The 10,484-nt window shown below is 39.3% G+C and overlaps 2 protein-coding genes and 1 long non-coding RNA gene across 4 annotated transcripts; 2 read left to right on the top strand and 1 right to left on the bottom strand.

Annotated features, from left to right (window-relative positions):
• Positions 1 to 130: 130 nt before the first annotated feature.
• borcs6 (BLOC-1 related complex subunit 6) lies at positions 131 to 3,082 on the top strand. Of its 2 annotated transcripts, XM_073867825.1 has the most exons (7): positions 161 to 258; positions 389 to 435; positions 1,107 to 1,564; positions 1,683 to 2,130; positions 2,364 to 2,531; positions 2,610 to 2,689; positions 2,771 to 3,082. In XM_073867825.1, exons 3-7 carry the CDS (start codon positions 1,118 to 1,120, stop codon positions 2,894 to 2,896), a joined length of 1,269 nt encoding a protein of 422 aa, XP_073723926.1. In that variant the 5' UTR covers positions 161 to 258; positions 389 to 435; positions 1,107 to 1,117; the 3' UTR covers positions 2,897 to 3,082. The 2 variants fall into 2 exon arrangements, with proteins under 2 accessions (XP_073723925.1, XP_073723926.1); XM_073867824.1 differs by lacking the exon at positions 389 to 435 and having other exon boundaries at positions 131 to 258.
• Positions 3,083 to 5,408: 2,326 nt separating this feature from the next.
• LOC129413954 (hyaluronidase-1) lies at positions 5,409 to 10,031 on the bottom strand. The gene is made up of 5 exons (XM_055167800.2): positions 9,863 to 10,031; positions 7,335 to 7,909; positions 6,784 to 7,179; positions 6,606 to 6,695; positions 5,409 to 6,513 (listed from the first exon to the last, which is right to left on the bottom strand). Exons 2-5 carry the CDS (start codon positions 7,854 to 7,856, stop codon positions 5,974 to 5,976), a joined length of 1,548 nt encoding a protein of 515 aa, XP_055023775.2. The 5' UTR covers positions 7,857 to 7,909; positions 9,863 to 10,031; the 3' UTR covers positions 5,409 to 5,973.
• LOC129413979 (uncharacterized) lies at positions 8,857 to 10,161 on the top strand. Its single transcript, XR_008634188.2, has 3 exons — positions 8,857 to 9,100; positions 9,826 to 9,938; positions 10,026 to 10,161. It is a non-coding gene; the product is annotated as an uncharacterized lncRNA (long non-coding RNA).
• Positions 10,162 to 10,484: the final 323 nt, after the last annotated feature.

Raw genomic sequence — 10,484 nt, 5'->3', positions numbered from 1 at the left:
ATGTCATGAACGACTGCCTAGCCCTAGATATTTTTGGTAAGTAAATAAATTAAACTCCGTTTTTGTTTTTCACTCTTAAACGTTCTTAAGCATAGACATACTTAATACTTTATTATATAATCGTTTGCAGAGATGTACAAAGAGATTTATCGTTATTTGCTTTGCGGAACTATCACGTCAGCGTTGTGGTTCAGTACGACAAATATTTGGTGCGGACACAGTTTCCTGGCAACATTCATCCTGTGCGAAGAGCTGCAGGTAAATAACGTCTTATTAAATCCTCCTGCTCATCTAAGTCCCGTGAAGATTATAAATTGTGCAAAACGTCTTTATGTTCCTAGAGTAACGGTACTAAACCTGGTTGTTTTTTATGATATGTTGCCGAAAGATGTGGATTCAGAGGCCTGCTACACGAAATCTTAAAGCTAACGTCAGGTGACATGTCGACTCCTTACCTGTTTGTGTTGTTAAATGCTGTTAGATCATACTTGTGAACCGTTTGTGATGCTAAAGAGTCGAGGCAGTGTCGCATATTTTATGCCAACATTAATCGTGTAGGCTGTAAATCAAAATGTTGTTGTACCACAGCTGGCTGATGATTTCATCGTCATATGACTTTAGTTCCCGTTTCGTAAAAGAGAGGCATACACCAACACCATATACTATTTGCCTTAACATTTTAGTGCGGTTGTTTGAACAAATAAACAATTTCAGAGCATAGTCAGTGAACATTGGGTTAGTAATGCTTCTGTGTTTACATGTGTGACGTAATAACAAGTGTCTTTTGTGTTGAGATTTCACAACTTCTTATTGAATTAATATTAAAGTTTACATGTACTGTTATGGGCTATATAATGTTGAATTTACCTGTCGGACAGGTTGTTTAATTTGCAGCAGTGACCTGTTTTTATTGCAATCCACAGACTGCACTATGATGTGTATAAATACATTGATTGGTTCGTTGATAAATAGATTAAGCTTGAGTATGAATTGATAAATGGATTACATGTACACAAATACACAACTATAGTTACATACTATGTAGTTACACCGACTAGACAATGCTTAACAACATCACATAGTTCTGATGATTTTTTCTTTATTAGTGAGTGGAGGGATGAGCCACTCTTCTGTGATTGGTCAGACAGCAAGCAATGGTGTGGATACCTCTGGCACTCCAAAGGCACCTGATTGGTCAGGACCTCATGGCTTTAACCCCCAAGAAATAAAGTTCATGGATGATCCTGAATTTATAGAGCAGGATACTCACAAGGGGACACCTGTCCTGTCTGAGATTCTCAAACACACACCTTGCCACAAGGACTCGGTATGCACGCATGCACATCAATCGAACACAGTTCTTGCAGAGACTCCACCTGCAGATGAGTCTCCACACGTGACATGCACACAATCCTCTGAGACAGAATTAACACAAGCCCGCTCCAAAAGAGATCTGGAAGAATGGAGAGGAGAGGAGGAGGAGACAAACAGAGGTGATGGAGAGATGAACAACATCAACAAGAAAGAAATTGTGCAAAGGAAAGAGACTCTTATTTCTGTGCAGGTGAGAGTTAAATTTAAAGTTTTTTTAAATAGTTGCTTGTTTTTGTTTTTCTTGACTATCTTAAAGTTTTTCTAACAATTGACTTTGAAGACACCCTACTGCTTTCTTTGAATTCCAGGAATGGTCTAATTCTGATTCATCATCGTCGTCGTCTCTCCAGGACAAAATCCAACCAAATACTTCCGTTTCCCCTGATGAGGCCCCTCCCCTCGTTCCAGCCCCTCCCCCTGATCAGACCACACCCCCTCTGCTACCGGACATTGACAGTTCACCGTGCCCTGCTCATGTGATGGCGGAGGTGCGCGTACGGTCTGTGCCAGAGCGAGATCGTGTTGTGCGTGGCATGCAGGACAGTAAAAGTCTTGATGAGATCAGTGGGGCATGTGGGGGCGGGGCAAGAGGAGGCGGGATTAAAGGTGGGCAGGCAGAGGGACGCAGAGCAACCATATCTAGTGCCCTGGAACTGGAAGGAACTGTCAGCCAGGAAGGAGATCTCACACACTTCATCACCAAAAACCTTGAACAAAAGATTAAAATGAGTTCACGGCCAAGTCTGGACACAGATTGTGAGTATATGAGCTGGACTTGAGGGTTTATTGGTAATTGTTTTAAATTTTATGAATCCTGTGGCCTCAGCAGCATGTGTCTTGGATCTGTTAACATGCTTTTGTAAAGTATTAGCAATATATGAAGAGCTGAGATTGTTACAGAGATTATTTAATTTTTGACGGAGTTCGCGTTTAGCGGCCTTTGCATCTGAGCTCCTCATATGTTCTGTGTGTGTATGTGACTTCTATAGCAGACTGCTCGGGGCCGGTTGTACATGAACGTGGATCTCTGCGTCGGCCGGCTGATATTCCACCCATTGACCCGTCAGTACTGGTGGACCTTCATAAACACACACAGGATGTTGCTCAAAGCGTAGAACTGATGCTGCGAAGCCTCAATGGAACCATACAGAATATGAGAATTGCATCAAGACACATATGCAGCTACCTCAAAATATATTTGCACATATTTAATTAAAATCTGTGTCTCCAGATGACTGCATTAAGTGTGGGTTATATCCAGACGTACAGAGACTCTGTGGACAGTTTGGGAGAGTCGGTGGACATGAGTATAAAGGTGAGATTGGCTGTGGGAATGTGGGAAGTGTTTTTAATCATGCTTGATGTTTGTTTTAATTCGATTTGCGTGTGGTTGCAGGGAATGTACACACTCATGGCGCGATGTGAGGAGCTAGATCGCTCCATGCAACCTATACATACTCTAGCTGCTCAGATTAGGGACATTAAACGAACGCTTGATGCCCTGGAAACCATCTGTAAGTAACTATTGCAACAGACAACACCCCTGGCCAAGGGAAGACTTCATCCCTTTGGAGATAAGCTGTGGCTCCGCCCTCTGCTATACTTTGCAATGGAATCATTTTGCCAATCTAATGTTTCCTTGCAATTCCTGCAAGTGCTTGTCCCCTTAGTGACAGCTTTTATCCCCGTCCTTGTCCTTGGAGACCACATCTGCTTTTGTTGTGGCTCTTTGCCTGGGAAAACGGTATTAAGTCTTTACACCCCCAACACCCTCCAGGTGACCACAGGAAAGGCTGATTTGTGGGCCCTGTTTATGAAGTGTGGTGTAGGTGGGTGTTTTGACAGACTGTGGCATTTCCCCTGTAACATTCTGAAATATAAGACATAGATGTGTGTGTAACGTCAATATTTGCCGGAATGAAAGCATTAACTGGAAGCAATGCTCTGTTTGTACTTGTTCCTCTTGGATGTCTTTGTTTCTGTAGGATGGATGCCATGCATCCCAGATTTCACAGCCGTCATTAAGTTTTAAAACAGTTGTATAGAATTTTGGGCCCTCGATTGCTGTGTGACGAGTTATGATAAATGTGTGATGCATTAAATGTTTGTCATAAAACACACCTCAATTAAGAGAGGTAGGTGGAGAGAGAATAAGTAGCAGGATTTCTTTTTTGAATGGTGAAAGTACTCTTTACCTATTTGAACTGTCCTGTCTTGCTAACTTAAACCCTGATCTGTCATTAATGTGTATTTTAAATTATATCTACCACAATAAATTTGCTAGAATGATCTATGTGAACTTTTGTGACATAATTAATGGTTCTGCTCAGTATGTGTTTTTTCAATTGTGTTGCAGCACTAATCTCATGGGTTCGATCCCCAGGGAGCACACATACTGAGTCTACCAAGGGTCTACCAAATACATAAACGTAAACGCAAAATGCATTTGCCAGACACTTTTATTTAAAGCGACTTACATTGCATTCCAGGTATGTTAATATCAGTGTGTTCAATGGAAATTGAACCCATGACCTTTGCCGTGCTAATGCAATGCTCCACCAGCTGAGCTACAGGGAGAAGTCTCTTAAATAGGGCTTGTGCAGCTGGTGTTCTGTAACTGAAGTTCAGATGTCTGCATCATGACTCTGGATTAAGATGAGAGTGTTATGTTCTCATATGGGCATGCCAGGATTTATTTACATTGCTGGACAAAATTTCATTGTATTTTGTCCCCCTTTGTAGCCATAGATGAATATAAAGAGACATGAACATGGAGATATGTGTGTTTATTGTTGAACGTTGAATGTAAGTTTGTTTTATACATTAAATAAATGTAACTACTAGCGCACCCCAAAAGTCATCCATATCCATTATTGCATGTTTGAAAAAGCTTTAAGTTTTGATTATTGAGGTTAAATCATAAAGCTCCAGATGCTGCTCAGATTAAGCGTAAACTTGCCTGGTTTCTGTTTTGTTAAATTTAAGAGATAAAAAAACGAAGACTAAACATTTGATTAGATTATACTTTAGGAAGATAGAGCGGGTTACAGCCCAGCCTGGCTGCATTCAGGACATCACATGGCCACACTATCGCATTTCTGTCAAACGCCTGACGAATGTTTGACAATGTAGCATGCGCATGTTTACCCGTCTGCGATTAGCAATTAGATTTGCATTGTTTGCCTGTATTTGGGTTATGTGTATTTATTGAAATAAATGCTTTTCATACAAGCTTTTTCTTTAGACTTTCCCTGGTCTTGATCTTCACTCAAATCTGTTTAAGCGGCAGTTTTCCAGACAGGGTTTAGATTAATCCAGGACTTGGCCTTCGTTATATTAGGACATTTTAAGTAGTTTTTACAAACAAACCTTATAAAAAACAATGGCACTTATATATGTTAAGGTGGGTGATTCTCACAAAATCTAGACTTAAAAGGTGTCCAGTTGAAGAATATTTTTTGCACATATAAGATTAAGGTATAACCCCTTTTTAGAGGATTTAAAAAATATTTCCCATAGAATTATTTACATTTTTTAGATTATCATTATAAAAAATTATCATTACCACAACATGATATTAAATTAAAAATATGCATTTACAAACTCATGTCTCGGTAATGAGAACTAAAAAGTTGTCTAGGTACTATGACAAACAAAATTTCTACTTTTATCTGGAGAGAAAAAATAAGAACTGCTTACCTGGTAGCCATCTTGAGTGTCACAGTCAATTATGTCCCTTCCAACACATTTTTTTAATGTTAGTTCCTTGAGGGCTTAAACAATGATTGAAAATTGTTGCGGGGATGAGAAAATTGGTCTTGGACACATTTATATTCCTTATTATTGTCTCTACATTTACCAATGATCACCAAATACCACATGTTTCGTTACTGTAAATGTTTATAGTATAACATGCACTGAAGCTTTATTTTTTATTTAAACATTTCAATGTCAAAGAACCCAAATCCAGTCATGGGCATGTTGCGGTAATGAAAATTTTCTCCTTAAATGTGGAAAAAACAACAAAATGAAAGTACATGAAGAGATGTTTGTAACTGTATGCTGCTTATTTTGATACTCTTACTTTGCATTTACTTTTTTATCAAAATGTTTCATGACATGTTTCAAGTCTAATTTCACGAGAATCACCCAAATGTGTCAATACAAGGTGTTTTTTTTAATTTAGGCATCTTAAACATGCATTTAGAATAAGTCTTGTCTGGGAAACCGACCCAAAATGTTCAAATACATTAAGTTCTCACCATGTTTATGTCTTATATTACATAGAGTCATCAACTGATTGTATATCAAGGTTATTTTACTAAAGCAGATCCATTGAGAGAGCTTTCAACCATGTGTTTCCAACTAAAATGGTCTCTCATTGTTCTGACAGAAAATATAATCTCATATTATCTTTAAAAAGATAATTTTGTCATCTGACTATTCTGTCATTGAAATGAGCCTAGAAAAACTTGTTTTGAAAGTTACACAATGCACCTTTAACCGAGACATTCATACGGGCATCTACAATCAAAAAAATTTAGCAATAAGTGAGTCACCACCCAAACTCAAGGCCAACTGGGGTTAACAAATCTCCCATCACACTCCAGTCACAGACACGTCAAACAGTATGAAGTTGATGATAACCAGCAAGGACAGAAGCATAACCGGTATATGACTTGCACAGCTTCCACTGTCTATCAGCTGTATGGAAGGCACTTCTGTTACTGGAGCTGCCACAGTGGTAACCACTGTGCTGTCATTCAGGCTTATCTCAGTGATGGTCTTTACTGTAGTTGACGGTTGTTTCTGTCTATTTTCCACAACCCTGTCTGACTCCTGATCTGCAGCAGCACCTTCCAATGCCTCAAACCACTGACAGCGGAAGTCCTTCTTCCAGACGTCTACATAAGCGGCAGGAAGTTCTCCTGTTGCTCGAACGCCGTCTGCCCTGTTTGGCACAAGCAGGAAGTGGGGAGAAGGAAGATGCAAGTAGGTGGGGTCCTCTGGTTTCTTGCGCACACAACGTCCACGTCCCTGACACAGGGAGACTCCGCAGAGACGGGCGGCAGTAGTCACGTTGACGGCGTATGGGCCGAGAACCTCACGAACGTATAGGCCGAACTCTGAGCAGGATTTCTGTTGGAGACAACACATAATTGCATCCATACAGCAATCTGTAATAACTACAATGGAAATACAAAGATCAGCCAAGGATAAATAAATGAAACCTGTGTTTTAACTGTTAAGGCTCTTTCCCATATAATGACTCCAGATGCACCCATAGCCGCACTCTCTCCAATAGTATTCACCAGGTCAATCTGATAAACAAACAAATCAAAGCTCTTAATTTAGATTTTACTCAATAACAAGGAACTTTATTTAACTCACAAATAACCTGTTTATTACTTCTGATAGGAAGTTGTTAGTGGAGATGTATGAAGTCTTGATCAATGGAAACACTGGAAGATCAAAAGTGGTCCCTGTGAGTGCCGCCACTCGTAATGCTTCTCTGATTTGATTGGTTGCGTAAAGCCACGCTCCCTTGGTTCCCTCCGGCAACCTCTCCAGTGAAAGGATTGGGTAAAGGGCACTACTGCGTTTCCATAGCCACATCAGCTCGTCATTCAGGGCCATTTCTGCTGCAGGGCACCGTCCGGTGTAATTGGCTAATGCTATTTGGGTGGAGTCAAAGTTGTAGCAGTTAGGATATGGGGTCAAGCCCCATAATCTTTGTGGACGGAGTCTGTTCACTTCTCGCAGGGTCTCAGTCAATATTGACTGTGCTGCTGCTTCAAAGTCAACCTGATGGGAAATGAAATCATAGTCAATAAAAATAAAAGAATGCTAACTTAGATATCTAGTTTTAAAACTAAAGCAAGCTATTTTTCATGAAATTTGTTTCATATTATTATAGTAACTAGTTTTATTGAACTGCAATATTGTATTTCAGTAATCACCTGAGCCCATTTTTCCAATTCGTCTGCTGTCCAGTCAGGAAAAAATCTCCTGAGAAGTGCCCTTGACTCCACGTGGTACTTTGTTTTTCTACCTCTATTTCTGTTCCACTGAGGTGTCCACTCCTGCCAGAACAGCACTCCCAGACCGGGTGCTCCGGCCTGGGGAAGTGTGGCTGTCAGATCTGCCTCCACCCTCTGTAGGTGACGGTCAAGGCTGCTGTGTTGCGGTAGGCCACCGTTAACAGGTCGATCCTGTGCAGTGAAGTATGGGTAAAGTCCTAGAGCGTCCTCATAAAAAATCGCCACGCGGCCTTCCCACTCCATTCCAAATCCAGCTGGGTCCGGCCGACCTAAACAGTCTTTATCCGGAACCCCCCACAGCACCAGGAAAGGCTGGCCACCGAGAAGAGGAGCCCGAGCAGGACCGCAGACACACAGAGGGATGAGGAGACAGATACGGATGAGTAGAGGAGAAAAGAGGAGGAAGAGTTTGGAAATGAACATGTGTTTTCTTTCACCCATGGGGCTGAGGAGAAGAAGTGTCTTCCCTCATCCGTGAAATCAGAGAAAAACACCTTCAAGGGTAGGAATTGCACAGAGGAGGAAAAAATAGAGGGACAGATTAAAGGAAAAGCATTAAATATGCATTGCATTGCTACTGCAAAAATCCTTTTGGTAAGGATGCCATTTATTCAGTTCAGTTCAAATTTATTTCTATAGCAAAGCAGGTTTACAGTAAATACATAATAGTGTAAAGATATAATAGTATAGAAATATAGGCTTATAAAATATATAGAATAAATTGAGCAAAAATACAAGTACATTAGCAATACCAACTGCGAAAACAATATACATTATATTTGTCAAATAACAGGCACCATTAATTTCGAACATTTGTTTATGAATATGTTTGTTTATATATAGTATTGTGCAAAAGGCCACCATGCTACCATTAGATGTGTTGTTTTTCCAATTGTATAGTGATCATATATAATTATTTATGTGTATGTAGAATTAAAACAGTATAAAAGTATAAGCTGAAGTGTCAAGTATTTAGGGTAAACTCTCCTTTCACTTGAGCAATAGCAGGCAGCTGCAGGATCTCTTAAACCTAAATTAAATTAAATCCTCATTTCTAATCCTAATCGAACGACTTCAGGACTCCTAAAAAAGCCCAAGATGTGTTTCATACCAAGGGAGGTAACCCTAAAAACTGACTGATGTCTGAAGAAGACATTTAGTTCTGAGAATTGTTTTGTTTTTAATTTTGTGTACATATTTCCTGTATTTTCTGTTTGTATCTTAAAAAAGAGTGAAAAATAAATATGGATGCACATTAAAACTTTGCTAAAACAACAAAGCTGGTGATGGTGGCCAAATACTTTTCACTTAATTAGGATATCTTTGAATACATGATATGCCACGCGACCCTCCGATAATAGGGGCAAAACTTGTTCGACTTTATAAATGCGCAGACCGAACAGAGTATGACATCAAAATATCGCGAGAGCGATCTAAAAAGCTCAGATTAGTTTGACGTTATTTTATATACGCCGATTGATCTACGCAGCGCCGCATAAAGTCGCAGACACTTCAAGATACTTCTGGACATCGTTAATGAGATTAATTAGTGCTGCCCAAATGCAGCACCGTCTGTCAACAGAGGGCGCCAAAGCGCAAAACATCACGTCTAACAACACCGCACAATCTGTGGATTTTAACGACTGAATACAATATGGATTTCAACCAACCACCGAAACATTAACGTAAACATAGTTATTTCTGTCAAGTTACTTGGTCTATTCTATTTTTAATCATAATTCAATGTTTGCAAACTAATTTTTGGTGTTCTCCGTGAGTAATGATTTGCGTCTCAGACAAAATAGTGTCTTATTAGCATTGTGTAAAGTTAGCCTAACTTTACACAAATACTATAATAATTATTACAGGGTTTATTCTTTTTTTTGATGACTAATGATGACGTTGATTAATTTATTGGTGTGGCTATCCGTAACCGGGATTAACACTGCTCAACAACAAATCTAAATTTTACGCTGGCATAACCGTCACGCATAACAGCTTCATTTGTCTAAACGAACTAAATGCAAGCGAAAATAGTTCATTTCTGCCGACATGACAGAATACTGTAGTGTATTTTACTATTTACTATAGTAAACTGTAGAAACTCAATAGTGGCTAAAACAAGCAAACAAAATGAACATGGTTACTAAACTATGGTTACCCCAACATATCGGTTGGGATACTAAAACCATGGTTTTGCCAATACACCAATTGTAATCAATACACCAAAAAACATCGTTGATTTTTGGGTTTCCTTAAATCGTAAAGCCCCTTATAGATCTAGATTCCCTCAGGTGAAAAAGAGGTTTTCATGGCAAACTGTTAAGTTCTCCCTAATTTTTAAGTTGCCTATAATTTTGATGAATTAAGAAATTTAATGTAAACTAATGAGATGTACATAACCTTTTAGGGGAACAAAAACAGAAGAGTGAGTTTTAATTACTCACCTCTGCATTGACAGATCAGGTGTGCGTACCTGGATCCCCAGATTAAATTCCAGAGGGAAAGGTCAAGGTAAAAAGGGTAAGTAGCAAAGCTTTTCTGGAATGGAAAAATTAGAGTATTTTCGCTGGTTAAAGTACTTACTGTAGGTGTCCTGGTTCTGTACAGGAAACCTCATCAGGAAGAGAGTCAAGCCCAACTATGAGGGATAAGATGTAATGGAAATAGGATGGATGAAGTGGCAGGAAAAGGAACGAGAAAAAAGCATACTACCTCAGTTTCACCAGGGTAATCTGTTGGTAAGCAGGGTCACTACTGACCATGATAATCACATGATCAGACTGACCGTAATCTCCTAATCCTGTACCAAACACACCTACACACTCACAAAAATAATAACGCACTTAATTTACACACGCATGCTATATATTTGTCGAAAATCAAAAACATCTAAGTGTAATAATAATCTACATTTACACCCAAAATATGTATGTACTTACTACTTTATGTTTTTTTATTAAAAAATTGCCGGTGTGTTATTGAGACTTTCAACATCTGACAAGCTTATAAATCTTAAAATGCCACGAGACTGAACAATTTTGTTGCTTAAATTATTTTTTAGCATTC

The sequence above is a fragment of the Misgurnus anguillicaudatus genome, chromosome 5 (assembly GCF_027580225.2).
Source record: "Misgurnus anguillicaudatus chromosome 5, ASM2758022v2, whole genome shotgun sequence".
Taxonomy (NCBI): Eukaryota; Metazoa; Chordata; class Actinopteri; order Cypriniformes; family Cobitidae; genus Misgurnus; species Misgurnus anguillicaudatus.
The sequence above is the reverse complement of the archived record's forward strand: the minus strand, read 5'-3'. Positions and strand labels throughout refer to the sequence as shown.

Coding starts and splice junctions, on each gene's coding strand:
- borcs6 (XM_073867824.1), top strand. CDS start 1,118: ATGAGCCACTCTTCTGTGATTGGTCAGACAGCAAGCAATGGTGTGGAT. Junction 1,565..1,682: donor AGACTCTTATTTCTGTGCAG/GTGAGAGTTAAA, acceptor TTTGAATTCCAG/GAATGGTCTAATTCTGATTC. Junction 2,532..2,609: donor TGGAACCATACAGAATATGA/GAATTGCATCAA, acceptor GTCTCCAGATGA/CTGCATTAAGTGTGGGTTAT.
- LOC129413954 (XM_055167800.2), bottom strand. CDS start 7,856: ATGGGTGAAAGAAAACACATGTTCATTTCCAAACTCTTCCTCCTCTTT. Junction 6,696..6,783: donor CTAACAACTTCCTATCAGAA/GTAATAAACAGG, acceptor TTTGTTTATCAG/ATTGACCTGGTGAATACTAT. Junction 6,514..6,605: donor CCTTAACAGTTAAAACACAG/GTTTCATTTATT, acceptor TGTCTCCAACAG/AAATCCTGCTCAGAGTTCGG.